This window comes from Anomaloglossus baeobatrachus, chromosome 1 (genome assembly GCF_048569485.1).
Source record: "Anomaloglossus baeobatrachus isolate aAnoBae1 chromosome 1, aAnoBae1.hap1, whole genome shotgun sequence".
In the NCBI taxonomy this organism is placed as follows: domain Eukaryota; kingdom Metazoa; phylum Chordata; class Amphibia; order Anura; family Aromobatidae; genus Anomaloglossus; species Anomaloglossus baeobatrachus.
Window position 1 is genome coordinate 508,521,937 of NC_134353.1, and position 18,063 is coordinate 508,539,999.

Genomic DNA, 18,063 nt, shown 5'->3' on the forward strand with positions numbered 1-18,063 from the left:
TAGACATGTGCCCACCTTGTCCCTATTCTATAGTCATGTCCCCATCCTATAGATATGTGCCCACCTTGTCCCCATCCTATAGACATGTGCCCACCTTGTCCCTATTCTATAGTCATGTGCCCACCTTGTCCCTATTCTATACTAATGTCCCCATCCTGTAGTAATGGGGGAGGGCAGTGGCGGCGGGTGAAAGGTGATAATTTACCGATCGCTCTCGGCTTCCTTCCACCCACAGATTCCTGAGTGAAGCTGAGGGGGCGGTCTCTGGCCCCAGATCCACAGTGATTGGAGAGAATGGCCTTGTGACCGATCTGTCCAATCAGAGCTGGGGGCGGGTGAAACACAGGTCACCCAGCTCCAGCCAATGATCGGTGCTACAGCTGCACTGATCAGGGCTGGATTTCAATGTTACAGCCATTTTCAATGGCTGTAACATTACAGTGGCTGTGATTGGCTGTGCGGCATTCGTCAGCCAATCACCGCCTCCGTAGGCCCGGGGAGGAGACGCCACCCCTCCTGAGGCTCCCTCCTTCCCGAATCTAAGGTATTTGCTATTTGCAATGCAAACAGCGATCGCAGCCACCGGGGCTGCGATTTCGCCATGACGTACTGGGTATGTCATGGATCCTTAAGTACCAGGGAGTCATGATGTACCCAGTACGTCATAGGTCGCTAAGGGGTTAATGTGCCGTCCTTCACATGCACAAAAAATAAAAAACACCATTCTTCTCACCTGTCCCGCGTTCCCTCGGCTCCTCACCTCTGCTTCTTGCTGTCTGCAGGCCGTGCCCCGGTGACTTTCGCGGCCGGTGCAGGGGCCGCAGCCACTGGCAGCGATTTATGTCAGATGAATGTTTTGCCGGCGCTGCGCACGCACAGTCCTTGCTTCTGAGAACGCACCGCCGGCAAAACACTCATCAAAACACTCATCTAAAGTGCAGACAGTGGCTGCGGCCCCTGCACCGGCCGCGATAGTGACCAGGGGCACGGGCCTGGGGGCCGCACGAAGCAGCCTGATGGGCCGCATGTGGCCCGCGGGCCGCGTGTTTGAGACCCCTGGCGTAGGGGGTGCATTGTGTGTGTCTGTGTAGGGGGTGATGGGGGGATGCATTGTGTGTGTCTGTGTAGGGGGTGATGGGGGGATGCATTGTGTGTGTAGGGGGTGATGGGGGGATGCATTGTGTGTGTGTGTGTAGGGGGTGATGGGGGATGCATTGTGTGTGTGTGTAGGGGGTGATGGGGGTGCATTGTGTGTGTGGTGATGGGGGATGCAGTGTGTGTGTGTGTGTAGGGAGTGATGGGGGGATGCATTGTGTGTGTGTGTGTGTGTGTGTAGGGGGTGATGGGGGGACGCATTGTGTGTGTGTGTGTGTGTAGGGGGTGATGGGGGATGCATTGTGTGTGTGTAGGGGGTGATGGGGGTGCATTGTGTGTGTGGTGATGGGGATGCATTGTGTGTGTGTGTGTGTGTGTGTAAGTGGTGATTGGGGGTGCATTGTGCGTGTAGGGGGTGATGTGGGGTGCATTGTGCGTGTAGGGGGTGATGTGGGGTGCATTGTGTGTGTGATGGGTGGGTGCATTGTGTGTGTGTGTGTGTGTGTGTGTGTGATGGGTGGGTGCATTGTGTGTGTGGAGTAATGGGGGTGCATTGTATATGTGTGTGTGTGTGTGTAGGGGGTGATGGGGGGCTGCATTGTATTGTGTGTGGGGGGAGGGGGTAATAGAGGGTGCATTGTATTGAGTGTGTGTTGTGGGTGATGGGGGGGTGCATTCTGTGTGTGTGTGTAGGGAGTAATGGGGGTGCATTGTATGTTTGTGTATGTGAGTAACTCTACTTTCTGTGTATATGTGACGGCTGTGAGTTATCATGGACTGCATCTGTATTGTAGTACTGTAAATCTGAATCTGGCATAACAGGATTAGATGAATGTTCATTGGATTTATATCTAAATGCTACAGTTCGCCCTCTACGGTTATGGCTAAAAATGTTAACGTTATCGGGCCCCCACCAGATTTTCTGCCCAGGGGCCCCCACCATCCTTAATCTGGTGTGTGTGTGTGTGTGTGTGTGTGTGTGTGTGTGTGTGTGTGTGTGTGTGGTGCAGAGCCCTATGTGGGGCTATTTCCAATGCTGTAGTGATAACAGGTCAGGTGCTGGGGTAGAATACTGACAGGGAATGTGTGCAGAGGGAGGGGCTGGACACTGAGGCCAGGCAGGAGGCGGGGCTGGACACAGACTGGGCGGTGCCAGCTCTGACTGAGGTTTAGCACAAGAAGTGGTCAGTAAACAAAGAGTTGCAGAGAATAAAGGGATAATTCAAGAGGAACAAAAGTCAGAAAAGAAAAAATAATGTAGGGGTGTTTTATATGACAATACAGCACAGATTAGCTAATCAAAAAAAGTTTGTCAGACAACTCCTTTAATGATTTAGAGGTGATCTGCAAAAAGGCTTGGACCAAAATTCCTCCTGACATGTGCGCAAACCTCATCATCAACTACAAAAAATGTCTGACTGCTGATCTCCAGTGAAGGAAGTCATGACAGCGTCAGGGGTCATCAGCTCACCCCACACTCTCATAACAACCCATTGGTAATACCCAATGATCACGTAACGGGCCTGCCGATGGCAGTGGGGGAACGGTGTGATCTCAGACAGTTTGCGCTGTCACAGTAGGGGGTTAACGGGCGCTGGTGAATCTCTGATCCACGTGATCGAATCAGACTTGTGGGGGGGGAATAATGTGGGCATACACGCCATTTAAGAGAAGGAGGTGACCTAGAACATAAGTATACAGATGACACAGGGGTAATGCAAAAAGTGATTTATTTAATTAGACTAGCTGCAGAAAGAAGCGCCACAACCAAGACAGAACAAAACCAACGTTTCGGCCGGTGTGGGCCTTTATCAAGGAGTTGTGTGTCATGAAAACATGCATAGGACGGTATAGACAACGTCCGGGGACTGCGGCGTCTTAATATCAGCAAAAATTGGCAATAGCCAAGGTGGTGTGGGTGAGGGATAGAATGGAGGAAGAATTGCCTTGAGGCAGCCAGGAATGGGGACAGGGTCCCAGAGGATAATGTGGTCAGCAGGGCAAAGCAATGTCAGCATATATGCACCAATAGAGACTCAAAATATTAATTTTTAAATTTAAGATTTCTTAGATTTAACACCAAGCCAGGAGTGGAAGTTACAGAGGGAAAAAAACAACAATCATTGAAAGATTGACAACTACTCCATTTTGGAGACACTCTTGGTGTCGGGAAATACTGATGTGTGAATAAGGCCTTAAGAATGAAGAATGTGGTTCTGTACTACATTATAAATTGAAATTGGGGCATTACCAGATATTGTGAAGCAAAACATGAAATAATGCAATGCCTTTATGTATTAAAGAGTACCCTTACTCTTGAAGTTACAGAAAATAAGGGGTACTTCTCACATAGCGAGATCGCTAGCGAGATCGCTGCTTAGTCACGTTTTTTGTGACGCACCAGTGACCTCATTAGCGATCTCGCTGTGTGTGACACTGAGCAGCGATCTGGCCCCTGCTGTGAAATCGCTGCTCGTTACACACAGTGCTGGTTCATTTTTTGCACGTTGCTCTCCTGCTGTGAAGCACACATCGCTATGTGTGACAGCGAGAGAGCAACAATCTGAATGTGCAGGGAGCTGGCTTCTGGCAGCCTGCGGTAAGCTGTAGCCAAGGTAAATATCGGGTAACCAAGCAAAGTGCTTTGCTTGGTTACCCGATATTTACCTTGATTACTAGCGTCCGCGGATCTCCAGCTGCCAGTGCCGGCTCCCTGCACATGTAGCCAGAGTACACATCGGGTAAATAAGCAAAGCGGTTTGCTTATTAACCCGATGTGTACTCTGGCTAGGAGTGCAGGGAGCCAGAGCTAAGCGGTGTGCGCTGGTAACCAAGGTAATTATCGGGTAACCAAGCGATTTGTTACCCGATATTTACCTTAGTTACCAAGCGCAGCACTGCTTCCTTGCGTCGCTGGGGGCTGGTCACTAGTGAGATCTGCCTGATTGACAGCTCACCAGCAACCATGTAGCAACGCACCAGCGATCCTGACCAGGTCAGATTGCTGGTGGGATCGCTGGAGCGTCGCTAAAGTGTGACAGTACCTTAAGACATGCAACTTCTAAGAAAGCAAACAATCTTCATAAAAAGCACTGAAAAAGTCCCTTTTGAAACAATTGTGATGCTTTGGTAATTTGCTGAAGTTTGAGACTGAAAATACATATTTCATACAAGTGAATGTGATTCTGCAACATTAACAAGGATTTTTACCGGTCCCATTCAGATGAAAGGTAGTCGCAGAAACGTCTGCAACCAATCTGACGTGTGAATACATGTTCTTCCAAATGAAATTTGTGTGTAATTGGTAGGCGAGATCAAGATAACATTTTCAATGTAAAAAGTTTATTCATACAATAATTTTTTTTTTTTTTAATGAAACATGAAGGTTATTGTCAGATATGGACTATACTGCTTCATTCAGACGTCAGTGTTCTGCATTTTTTATGGACAGAACACATACTCAGTTTACGGTACTACTCACATATCCGTGTTTTTTGGCGGCATGTGTCCGTACAAAAATCAAGGCCTTTTTTAACATTGGAGAGGATAGGAAAGGCTTTTTAAATTCATTCCTAAATAGGCATTATATTCTGTATAGAAAGTGGATTGAGTTAATTTAGCCTTGGCGTTTAAAAAGCTCATGTGATAAGTTAAACATGATTTTTGACCATATAAGAAATTTTTACAATGAGTCGTCATATTCTACACAATTCTATAAAAAAAGACGAAGACAACAAAAATATGAAGTACGAAGTACTGATTTAGAGCCAGCAGTTCAGAGTATAGTACAGTAAAGTCTTTGCTAAAAATCATTTATGCATCTCTTCTTTTTACTTTAGAATTGTTCTTGCCTGTGGAAGCACTTTTATTTTGATTCTGTGCAAATCGACCAACTGTAGACACGCCATCGACAAACTTGGTTCGGAAGAGGACATTAGCGTTGTTAAACATTCCATCTTTCAGCGACACAACGATGAACTTAAAGAGAAAGGTTCAAATTGAGATAGTCACATGATTGCATACAATTAGGATAGGTCTATTTATTTTTAGCTTTTCCCCCAGAAGGGAAAAAAAAAAACCCAAACACCTGCACATCTCAGGATCTCTTTATAAATTGGAACAGTAGACGAAGTTGTGCATGAACAAATAATAAGCTCAAAACTACCACCATAAAGTTCTTCCTAAATTTGGGCTTTCATGTTTTATTACAGTTAAAACAGAAACTGAAGGAGCACTCAGGCTGATTAATATAGACAGACAGGATAGTACAAGTACATAAAAGAAGAAGGGAATTTTATTTACTTACCGTAAATTCCTTTTCTTCTAGCTCCAATTGGGAGACCCAGACACTTGGGGTGTATAGCTATGCCTCCGGAGGCCACACAAAGTATTACACTAAAAGTGTAACGCCCCTCCCCTTCTGCCTATACACCCCCCGTGCATCACGGGCTCCTCAGTTTTGGTGCAAAAGCAAGAAGGAGGAAAAAATTATAAATTGTTTAAAATAAATTCAATCCGAAGGAATATCGGAGAACTGAAACCATTCAACATGAACAACATGTGTACACAAAGAACAACAGCCCGAAGGGAACAGGGGCGGGTGCTGGGTCTCCCAATTGGAGCTAGAAGAAAAGGAATTTACGGTAAGTAAACAAAATTCCCTTCTTCTTTGTCGCTCCATTGGGAGACCCAGACACTTGGGACGTCCAAAAGCAGTCCCTGGGTGGGTAAATAATACCTCATAATAGAGCCGTAAACGGCTCCGTCCTACAGGTGGGCAACCGCCGCCTGAAGGACTCGCCTACCTAGGCTGGCATCTGCCGAAGCATAGGTATGCACCTGATAGTGTTTCGTGAAAGTGTGCAGGCTCGACCAGGTAGCCGCCTGACACACCTGCTGAGCCGTAGCCTGGTGCCGCAAGGCCCAGGACGCCCCCACGGCCCTGGTAGAATGGGCCTTCAGCCCTAAGGGAACCGGAAGCCCCGAGGAACGATAAGCTTCGAGAATTGGTTCCTTGATCCACCGAGCCAGGGTTGATTTGGAAGCTTGTGACCCTTTACGCTGGCCAGCGACAAGGACAAAGAGTGCATCCGAGCGGCGCAGGGGCGCCGTACGAGAAATGTAGAATCTGAGTGCTCTCACCAGATCTAATAAGTGCAAATCCTTTTCACATTGGTGAACTGGATGAGGACAAAAAGAGGGTAAGGAGATATCCTGATTGAGATGAAAGGGGGATACCACCTTAGGGAGAAATTCCGGAACCGGACGCAGAACCACCTTGTCCTGGTGAAACACCAGGAAAGGGGCTTTGCACGACAACGCTGCTAGCTCAGACACTCTCCGAAGTGAAGTGACTGCTACTAGGAAGACCACTTTCTGCGAAAGGCGTGAGAGAGAAATATCCCTCATTGGCTCGAACGGTGGTTTCTGAAGAGCCATCAGCACCCTGTTCAGATCCCAGGGTTCTAACGGCCGCTTGTAAGGAGGGACGATGTGACAAACTCCCTGCAGGAACGTGCGTACCTGTGGAAGTCTGGCTAGGCGCTTCTGAAAAAACAAAGAGAGCGCAGAGACTTGTCCCTTAAGGGAGCCGAGCGACAAACCCTTTTCCAATCCGGATTGAAGGAAGGACAGAAAAGTGGGCAAGGTAAATGGCCAGGGAGAAAAACCCTGAGCAGAGCACCACGACAGGAAAATCTTCCACGTCCTGTGGTAGATCTTGGCGGACGTTGGTTTCCTAGCCTGTCTCATAGTGGCAATGACCTCTTGGGATAACCCTGAAGACGCTAGGATCCAGGACTCAATGGCCACACAGTCAGGTTGAGGGCCGCAGAATTCAGATGGAAAAACGGCCCTTGAGACAGCAAGTCTGGTCGGTCTGGTAGTGCCCACGGTTGGCCGACCGTGAGATGCCACAGATCCGGGTACCACGACCTCCTCGGCCAGTCTGGAGCGACGAGGATGGCGCGGCGGCAGTCGGCCCTGATCTTGCGTAACACTCTGGGCAACAGTGCCAGAGGAGGAAACACATAAGGGAGTTGAAACTGCGACCAATCCTGAACTAAGGCGTCTGCCACCAGAGCTCTGTGATCTTGAGACCGTGCCATGAATGTCGGGACCTTGTTGTTGTGCCGGGACGCCATTAGGTCGACGTCCGGCATGCCCCAGCGGCAACAGATCTCCTGAAACACGTCCGGGTGAAGGGACCATTCCCCTGCGTCCATGCCCTGGCGACTGAGAAAGTCTGCTTCCCAGTTTTCTACGCCCGGGATGTGACCTGCAGATATGGTGGAGGCTGTGGCTTCCACCCACAGCAGAATCCGCCGGACTTCCTGGAAGGCTTGCCGACTGCGTGTCCCGCCTTGGTGGTTGATGTATGCCACCGCTGTGGAGTTGTCCGACTGAATTCGGATCTGTTTGCCTTCCAGCCACGGCTGGAACGCCTTTAGGGCAAGATACACTGCCCTTATCTCCAGAACATTGATCTGAAGGGAGGACTCTGTCTGAGTCCAAGTACCCTGAGCCCAGTGGTGGAGAAAGACCGCTCCCCACCCTGACAGGCTCGCGTCCGTCGTGACCACCGCCCAGGATGGGGGCAGGAAGGATTTCCCCTTCGACAGAGAAGTGGGGAGAAGCTACCACTGAAGGGAAGCCTTGGCTGCCCGCGAAAGGGAGACGTTCCTGTCGAGGGACGTCGACTTCCTGTCCCATTTGCGGAGAATGTCCCATTGAAGTGGGCGCAGATGAAACTGCGCAAAAGGAACTGCCTCCATTGCTGCCACCATCTTCCCTAGGAAGTGCATGAGGCGCCTCAGGGGGTGTGACTGGCCTTGAAGGAGAGATTGCACCCCTGTCTGTAGTGAACGCTGTTTGTTCAGCGGAAGCTTCACTATCGCTGAGAGAGTATGAAACTCCATGCCAAGATATGTCAGTGATTGGGCCGGTGTCAGATTTGACTTTGGAAAATTGATGATCCACCCGAAACTCTGGAGAGTCTCCAGAGCGATGTTCAGGCTGTGTTGGCATGCCCCTTGAGAGGGTGCCTTGACAAGCAGATCGTCTAAGTAAGGGATCACAGAGTGTCCCTGAGAGTGTAGGATTGCCACCACTGTTGCCATAACCTTGGTGAAGACCCGTGGGGCTGTCGCCAGGCCAAAAGGCAGTGCCACAAACTGAAGGTGTTCGTCCCCTATGGCGAAACGCAGGAAGCGCTGATGCTCTGGTGCAATCGGTACGTGGAGATAAGCATCTTTGATGTTGATTGATGCTAGGAAGTCTCCTTGGGACATTGAGGCGATGACAGAGCGGAGCGATTCCATCCGGAACCGCCTGGTTTTCACATGCTTGTTGAGCAGTTTTAGGTCCAGAACAGGACGGAAGGATCCGTCCTTTTTTGGCACCACGAACAAGTTGGAGTAAAAACCGTGACCCCGTTGCTGAGGAGGAACAGGGATCACCACTCCTTCCGCCTTCAGAGTGCACACCGCCTGCAGAAGAGCATCAGCTCTTTCGGGGGGCGGAGATGTTCTGAAGAAACGAGTCGGAGGACGAGAGCTGAACTCTATCCTGTAACCTTGAGATAGAATGTCTCTCACCCATCGGTCTTTTACCTGTGGCAGCCAGGCGTCGCAAAAGCGGAAGAGCCTGCCACCGACCGAGGATGCGGTTTGAGGAGGCCGAAAGTCATGAGGAGGCCGCTTTGGGAGCGGCTCCTCCGGCGGTCTTTCTAGGACGTGACTTAGACCGCCATGCATCGGAGTTCCTCTGATCTTTCTGAGGCCTTTTGGACGAGGAGAATTGAGACCTGCCCGCGGTCCGAAAGGACCGAAACCTCGATTGTACCTTCCGTGGTTGAGGTCTGTTTGGTCTGGACTGGGGTAAGGATGAGTCCTTTCCCTTGGATTGTTTAATGATTTCATCCAATCGCTCACCAAACAAGCAATCGCCAGACAATGGCAAACCGGTTAAGAACTTTTTGGAAGCAGAGTCTGCCTTCCATTCACGTAGCCACATAGCCCTGCGGACTACCACCGAATTGGCGGATGCTACCGCCGTACGGCTCGCAGAGTCCAGGATAGCATTAATGGCGTAGGACGCAAACGCCGACGCCTGATAGGTTAAGGACACCACTTGCGGGGCAGATGTACGTGTGACTGTATTAATCTGCGCCTGACAAGCTGAGATAGCTTGGAGTGCCCATACGGCTGCGAATGCTGGAGCAAAAGACGCGCCGATAGCTTCATAGATGGATTTCAACCATAGTTCCATCTGTCTGTCAGTGGCATCTTTGAGTGAAGCCCCGTCTTCCACTGCAACTATGGATCTAGCCGCCAGTCTGGAGATTGGAGGATCCACCTTAGGACACTGAGTCCAGCCCTTGACAACATCAGGGGGGGAAGGGATAACGTGTATCCTTAAGGCGCTTGGAAAAACGCTTGTCTGGACAGTCTCGGTTTTTCTGGACTGCCTCTCTGAAGTCAGAGTGATCCAGAAACGTACTCAATGTACGCTTGGGAAACCTGAAACGGAATTTCTCCTGAGAAGCTGACTCCTCAGTTGTAGGAGCTGGGGGAGAAATATCCAACACCTGATTGATGGTCGCTATAAGGTCATTCACTACAGCGTCACCTTCAGGTGTATCAAGGTTGAGAGCGGCTTCAGGATCAGAATCCTGATCTGTTACCTCCGCTTCATCCTCCAGAGAGTCCTGCTGAGACCCTGAACAGTGTGATGAGGTGGAGGGAATTTCCCAGCGAGCCCGCTTGAGCGGCCTGGGACTGCGGTCCGTGTCAGAGACCTCACCCTGGGACCTATGGGTCACCCCAGGGGCACTTTGCTGTTCCAATTGAGGGGGACCAGGGGTCAAAGATTGAACAGTGCCCGGGGCCTGAATCACCGGTCTGGACTGTAAGGCTTCTAGTATTTTAGCAGACCATTTATCCATACTCTCAGACAGTTTGTCAGCAAAAGCTGCAAACTCCGTCCCTGTCACCTGGACAGTGGTAGCAGGTGGTTCCACCTGAGCCACCAGTAGCAGAGGCTCCGGCTGAGTAAGTGCCACAGGGGCCGAGCATTGCACACAATGAGGGTCAGTGGAACCTGCCGGTAGTCTAGCTGCACATGAGGTACAGGTTGCAAAGTACGCCTGTGCTTTGGCACCCTTGCTTTTTGCGGACGACATGCTGTTGTCTCCTCTGAGAACAATCCAGGAGGGTATATAGCCAAAAATCAACAGAGCGACCGTACAGTGCAAATGTATAGCCTATAAGCCTATATATATATATATATATATATATATATATACACACTTCGGTACTCAGTGGGGCCAGCACCACAGGTGCTGCTTACCGACCGCTCAGAGCGGTTGTGTGATCACCAGATTCCCTGCCTGGGTCTCCCTGTGTTGTCTCTCCTCTCCAGCGTCTGAATCGCTGACAGGAATGGCTGCCGGCGTTCTGTGGGGAGGAGGGGACCGTGGGCGTGCCCAAGAAAGTGCGGGAATCTAGTGCCCCAGTGTACTGAGTGAGGGGGGAGGAGGATACTATGTATGCTCCAGCCCTCAGCGCTGACGATGTGTGCAGCGTCCCGCCCTTCCCCTGACTGGCAGGCCTGTGGGCGGGAATATGCGATACTAGGCCGCAGAAGCCGGGGACTAAAGTTATAAGCGCGGCCGCGCGGTAGTCCCCGGCGCACTAACACACCCAGCAGTGCTGCAATGTGTATGGCACAAGCGCTCCATGCGCAGTCCCCACGGGGACACAGAGTACCTCATAGTAGCAGGGCCTTGTCCCTGATGATACCCAGCTCCTATCTAGCAGATTCCCAGGGGCTGCGGAGGGAGCACGGTCCCAGTGCCTGGAGACCGATCCGGTTCCCACTTCACCCAGAGCCCATTAAGGGATGGGGAAGGAAAACAGCATGTGGCTCCTGCCTGTGTACCCGCAATGGGTACCTCAACCTTAACAACACCGCCGACAAAGTGGGGTGAGAAGGGAGCATGCTGGGGGCCCTGTTATGGGCCCTCTTTTCTTCCATCCGACCTAGTCAGCAGCTGCTGCTGACTAAGCTGTGGAGCTTATGCGTGGATGTCAGCCTCCTTCGCACAAAGCATAAAAACTGAGGAGCCCGTGATGCACGGGGGGTGTATAGGCAGAAGGGGAGGGGCGTTACACTTTTAGTGTAATACTTTGTGTGGCCTCCGGAGGCATAGCTATACACCCCAAGTGTCTGGGTCTCCCAATGGAGCGACAAAGAAAATGAATTTAATAGAATTAAAAACACAAAACAAACAAAAACATTAAGCCAAAAGGAGACTGGAGATTTGACAAAACTATTACATGGCTATGTGACAGCTACACCGAATCCATCTACAAAATGTTCCCTTCCTATACCATCTGTTGGCAGGCTTATTTGGACCACTATTTTCCTCCATTAGTAAACATCGCACATTTGAGGACTTCACTAAGCAATATTTCCTTAAATTTAATTTCCCAGGGGAGCATTGAATGGCCAACAAAACTCCTCACATCGGCATGATACACTCCGCAAGGAAAACCATCATCCCTTCAATACCAGTCACGGGCCTCTTACACAGCCAAATCAGACCTCTTGCTTTGCACTGATGATGGGCAAACACCCTGAAACACATTTCTGGAGACTGAGTGACTGGTTTGGCTTTTATCCCAAAGCATGTGGCAAAGCTCATTAAACAGTCAATATATAATGATACGATTGCTACTTTCAATAGGTGGCACTAGAAATAAAGTCCTCTTCCTCTGTGAAGAGGTAATTTCCATAGTTACCTCCTTTTCTAGACACTTTTTGTATAGTGACATTTAAAAAAAATAAAAAAAATATATATATATATTGTATAATACACAGTACAGACCAAAAGTTTGGACACACCTTCTCATCTCTAGAACAACTGTTAAGAGGAGACTTTGTGCAGCAAGCCTTCATGGTAAAGTAGCTGCTAGGAATCCACTGCTAAGGACAGACAACAAGCAGAAGAGACTTGTTTGGGCTAAAGAACACAAGGAATGGACATTAGACCAGTGGAGATCTGTGCTTTGGTCTGATGAGTCCAAATTTGAGATCTTTGGATCCAACCACCGTGTCTTTGTGCGACGCAGAAAAGGTGAACGGATAGACTATATGCCTGGTTTCCACTGTGAAGAATGGAGGAGGAGGTGTGATGGTGTGGGGGTGGTTTTCTGGTGACATTGTTGGGGATTTATTCAAAATTGAAGTCATACTCAACCAGCATGGCTACCACAGCATCTTGCAGCGGCATGCTATTCCATCCGGTTTGCATTTAGTTGGACCAAGATTTATTTTTCAACAGGACAATGACCCCAAACACATTTCCAGGCTGTGCAAGGGCTATTTGACTAAGAAGGAGAGTGATGGGGTGCTACGCCAGATGACTTGCTCTCCACAGTCACCAGATCTGAACCCAAATCGAGATGGTTTGGAGTGAGCGGGACCGCAGAGTGAAGGCAAAAGGGCCAACAAGTGCAAAGCATCTCTGGAAACTCCTTCAAGACTGTTGGAAGACCATTTCCGGTGACTACGTCATGAAGCTCATCAAGAGAATGCAAAGAGAATGCAAAGCAGTAATCAAAGCAAAAGGTGGCTACTTTGAAAAACGTAGAATATAAGACATTTTCAGTTTCATACTTTTTTGTTGTTAAGTACCGTATTTTTCGTTTTATAAGACACACCGGATAAGACGCACCCCAAATTTAGAGATAAAAAAAGGTTTAAAAAAAATAAAAAAAATGGGGTCCGTCTTATACTCCGGTGTTTGTCTTAGTGTTGTCTTACCAGAGGGGTTTAGCAGTGGTGGTGAAGCGGGTCACAGGAGGCAGAGGTTCTGCTGGCACACGCGGCGGGTCAGTGGCTGCAGGTGCGGCGGCGTCCGTGGCGGCAGGTCAGTAGTGGCAGCGGCGCAGGTGAGTGGTGCAGATCGGTGCGGTGAGTGTCCCAGTGTGTCTGCGGTCCCGGTTCAAATGATGGCGCCTGGAGCGGCCCATGCGCAGATGGAGATCTCGTCCAAGAGCTCCATCTGCGCACGCGCTGTCTCCCGGCGCCATTATTTGAAACTGGGACTGCGGACGCACTAGGAAACCTGCCGCACAGCCGCCCACCCGCACAGAGAGGCAGCCAGCACCGACAGGCACCCGGCTGCCGCCCACACACAGCCACAGGCACCCGGCTTCTGCCCGCACGCAGGTACATGTACCCGGCTGCCACCCGCACACATGTAACCGGCTGCCACCCGCACACAGCCACAGGCACTCGGCCGCCTGAACGCACCAGATCGCCGCACAGACAGGCCCCCCAGGTAAAGCTATATTCGGATTTTAAGACGCACCCACCATTTTCCTCCCAAATTTTTGGGAGGAAAAGTGCGTCTTATAATCCGAAAAAGTATTTCATTCCATGTGTTAATTCAGTTTTGATGCCTTCAATGTGAATCTACAATTTTTTCATGTCATGACAAAGAAAAAAACTCTTTGAATGAGGTGTGTCCAAACTTTTGGTTTGTACTGAATATAATAAATGCAATGGTATGATTTGCCATAGTAAAACGGCCTCAGCTTTATATGTCATCAAATGAATTTTTACCTTGCACCTGAACCACAAAATATAGGATGTAAATGCTGCAGTTCCACATACCTGTGAGTGTCGAAAGTGAGTGCGCAGCATCTGACCAATGTTTTGGGTGTGAGAAAGGTCCAAGGCAGCATCAACTTCATCCAAAATATAAATTGGGGCAGGTTTAAAAAGTAACATAGCAAGAATGAGAGATAATGCCACAAGCGAGCTGAAAAACAATATATATTCATACGTTAAGTGTAAATATTACGAGACTGTTACTAGATATAAATTGTAAGAATTTCTGGTTCATACAAGACAAGAAACGATTCAGAATAGGATTACAGAGGGAATTAACTAGTACATCTTAAATTAAAGTAGAATTTCCACCCCATCATTCAGATGGGTTAGCTCAAGTATAAAGGCAGTACATGAATATATAAGATTCTATATTTATGTTGCATAACAGTATGTACATTTCATATCTTATTTTGCGATAGTATTTTTTTTTAATTAAATAGAAGAAAAAAAATAATGTATAACATAGTATCAGAGGTGAGAAAGAAGGGAATTTTGTTTACTTACCGTAAATTCCTTTTCTTCTAGCTCCAATTGGGAGACCCAGACACTTGGGTGTATAGCTATGCCTCCGGAGGCCACACAAAGTATTACACTAAAAGTGTAACGCCCCTCCCCTTCTGCCTATACACCCCCCGTGCATCACGGGCTCCTCAGTTTTGGTGCAAAAGCAAGAAGGAGGAAAAAATTATAAATTGTTTAAAATAAATTCAATCCGAAGGAATATCGGAGAACTGAAACCATTCAACATGAACAACATGTGTACACAAAGAACAACAGCCCGAAGGGAACAGGGGCGGGTGCTGGGTCTCCCAATTGGAGCTAGAAGAAAAGGAATTTACGGTAAGTAAACAAAATTCCCTTCTTTGTCGCTCCATTGGGAGACCCAGACACTTGGGACGTCCAAAAGCAGTCCCTGGGTGGGTAAATAATACCTCATAATAGAGCCGTAAACGGCTCCGTCCTACAGGTGGGCAACCGCCGCCTGAAGGACTCGCCTACCTAGGCTGGCATCTGCCGAAGCATAGGTATGCACCTGATAGTGTTTCGTGAAAGTGTGCAGGCTCGACCAGGTAGCCGCCTGACACACCTGCTGAGCCGTAGCCTGGTGCCGCAAGGCCCAGGACGCCCCCACGGCCCTGGTAGAATGGGCCTTCAGCCCTAAGGGAACCGGAAGCCCCGAGGAACGATAAGCTTCGAGAATTGGTTCCTTGATCCACCGAGCCAGGGTTGATTTGGAAGCTTGTGACCCTTTACGCTGGCCAGCGACAAGGACAAAGAGTGCATCCGAGCGGCGCAGGGGCGCCGTACGAGAAATGTAGAATCTGAGTGCTCTCACCAGATCTAACAAGTGCAAATCCTTTTCACATTGGTGAACTGGATGAGGACAAAAAGAGGGTAAGGAGATATCCTGATTGAGATGAAAGGGGGATACCACCTTAGGGAGAAATTCCGGAACCGGACGCAGAACCACCTTGTCCTGGTGAAACACCAGGAAAGGGGCTTTGCACGACAACGCTGCTAGCTCAGACACTCTCCGAAGTGAAGTGACTGCTACTAGGAAGACCACTTTCTGCGAAAGGCGTGAGAGAGAAATATCCCTCATTGGCTCGAACGGTGGTTTCTGAAGAGCCATCAGCACCCTGTTCAGATCCCAGGGTTCTAACGGCCGCTTGTAAGGAGGGACGATGTGACAAACCCCCTGCAGGAACGTGCGTACCTGTGGAAGTCTGGCTAGGCGCTTCTGAAAAAACAAAGAGAGCGCAGAGACTTGTCCCTTAAGGGAGCCGAGCGACAAACCCTTTTCCAATCCGGATTGAAGGAAGGACAGAAAAGTGGGCAAGGTAAATGGCCAGGGAGAAAAACCCTGAGCAGAGCACCACGACAGGAAAATCTTCCACGTCCTGTGGTAGATCTTGGCGGACGTTGGTTTCCTAGCCTGTCTCATAGTGGCAATGACCTCTTGGGATAACCCTGAAGACGCTAGGATCCAGGACTCAATGGCCACACAGTCAGGTTGAGGGCCGCAGAATTCAGATGGAAAAACGGCCCTTGAGACAGCAAGTCTGGTCGGTCTGGTAGTGCCCACGGTTGGCCGACCGTGAGATGCCACAGATCCGGGTACCACGACCTCCTCGGCCAGTCTGGAGCGACGAGGATGGCGCGGCGGCAGTCGGCCCTGATCTTGCGTAACACTCTGGGCAACAGTGCCAGAGGAGGAAACACATAAGGGAGTTGAAACTGCGACCAATCCTGAACTAAGGCGTCTGCCACCAGAGCTCTGTGATCTTGAGACCGTGCCATGAATGTCGGGACCTTGTTGTTGTGCCGGGACGCCATTAGGTCGACGTCCGGCATGCCCCAGCGGCAACAGATCTCCTGAAACACGTCCGGGTGAAGGGACCATTCCCCTGCGTCCATGCCCTGGCGACTGAGAAAGTCTGCTTCCCAGTTTTCTACGCCCGGGATGTGAACTGCAGATATGGTGGAGGCTGTGGCTTCCACCCACAGCAGAATCCGCCGGACTTCCTGGAAGGCTTGCCGACTGCGTGTCCCGCCTTGGTGGTTGATGTATGCCACCGCTGTGGAGTTGTCCGACTGAATTCGGATCTGTTTGCCTTCCAGCCACGGCTGGAACGCCTTTAGGGCAAGATACACTGCCCTTATCTCCAGAACATTGATCTGAAGGGAGGACTCTGTCTGAGTCCAAGAGCCCTGAGCCCTGTGGTGGAGAAAGACCGCTCCCCACCCTGACAGGCTCGCGTCCGTCGTGACCACCGCCCAGGATGGGGGCAGGAAGGATTTCCCCTTCGACAGAGAAGTGGGGAGAAGCCACCACTGAAGGGAAGCCTTGGCTGCCCGCGAAAGGGAGACGTTCCTGTCGAGGGACGTCGACTTCCTGTCCCATTTGCGGAGAATGTCCCATTGAAGTGGGCGCAGATGAAACTGCGCAAAAGGAACTGCCTCCATTGCTGCCACCATCTTCCCTAGGAAGTGCATGAGGCGCCTCAGGGGGTGTGACTGGCCTTGAAGGAGAGATTGCACCCCTGTCTGTAGTGAACGCTGTTTGTTCAGCGGAAGCTTCACTATCGCTGAGAGAGTATGAAACTCCATGCCAAGATATGTCAGTGATTGGACCGGTGTCAGATTTGACTTTGGAAAATTGATGATCCACCCGAAACTCTGGAGAGTCTCCAGAGCGATGTTCAGGCTGTGTTGGCATGCCCCTTGAGAGGGTGCCTTGACAAGCAGATCGTCTAAGTAAGGGATCACCGAGTGTCCCTGAGAGTGTAGGATTGCCACCACTGTTGCCATAACCTTGGTGAAGACCCGTGGGGCTGTCGCCAGGCCAAAAGGCAGTGCCACAAACTGAAGGTGTTCGTCCCCTATGGCGAAACGCAGGAAGCGCTGATGCTCTGGTGCAATCGGTACGTGGAGATAAGCATCTTTGATGTCGATTGATGCTAGGAAGTCTCCTTGGGACATTGAGGCGATGACGGAGCGGAGCGATTCCATCCGGAACCGCCTGGTTTTCACATGCTTGTTGAGCAGTTTTAGGTCCAGAACAGGACGGAAGGATCCATCCTTTTTTGGCACCACGAACAAGTTGGAGTAAAAACCGTGACCCCGTTGCTGAGGAGGAACAGGGATCACCACTCCTTCCGCCTTCAGAGTGCACACCGCCTGCAGAAGAGCATCGGCTCTTTCGGGGGGCGGAGATGTTCTGAAGAAACGAGTCGGAGGACGAGAGCTGAACTCTATCTTGTAATCTTGAGATAGAATGTCTCTCACCCATCGGTCTTTTACCTGTGGCAGCCAGGCGTCGCAAAAGCGGGAGAGCCTGCCACCGACCGAGGATGCGGTTTGAGGAGGCCGAAAGTCATGAGGAGGCCGCTTTGGGAGCGGCTCCTCCGGCGGTCTTTCTAGGACGTGACTTAGACCGCCATGCATCGGAGTTCCTCTGATCTTTCTGAGGCCTTTTGGACGAGGAGAATTGAGACCTGCCCGCGGTCCGAAAGGACCGAAACCTCGATTGTACCTTCCGTGGTTGAGGTCTGTTTGGTCTGGACTGGGGTAAGGATGAGTCCTTTCCCTTGGATTGTTTAATGATTTCATCCAATCGCTCACCAAACAAGCGGTCGCCAGACAATGGCAAACCGGTTAAGAACTTTTTGGAAGCAGAGTCTGCCTTCCATTCACGTAGCCACATGGCCCTGCGGACTACCACCGAATTGGCGGATGCTACCGCCGTACGGCTCGCAGAGTCCAGGATAGCATTAATGGCGTAGG

General features: G+C 50.2%; 1 protein-coding gene across 2 annotated transcripts in view; it reads right to left on the bottom strand.

The window, feature by feature from the left end:
- Positions 1-2,848: 2,848 nt before the first annotated feature.
- The window catches only part of SMC2 (structural maintenance of chromosomes 2), a 204,560-nt gene continuing 189,345 nt past the window's right edge, over positions 2,849-18,063 (bottom strand). For both annotated transcript variants that reach the window (XM_075316066.1, XM_075316064.1), the window contains 2 exons: positions 13,777-13,924; positions 2,849-5,073 (listed from right to left, as the gene is read on the bottom strand). In XM_075316066.1, coding sequence (XP_075172181.1) covers positions 4,909-5,073; positions 13,777-13,924 — 313 coding nt within the window. In that variant the 3' untranslated portion in view covers positions 2,849-4,908. The remainder of the gene's footprint in view (positions 5,074-13,776; positions 13,925-18,063) is intronic.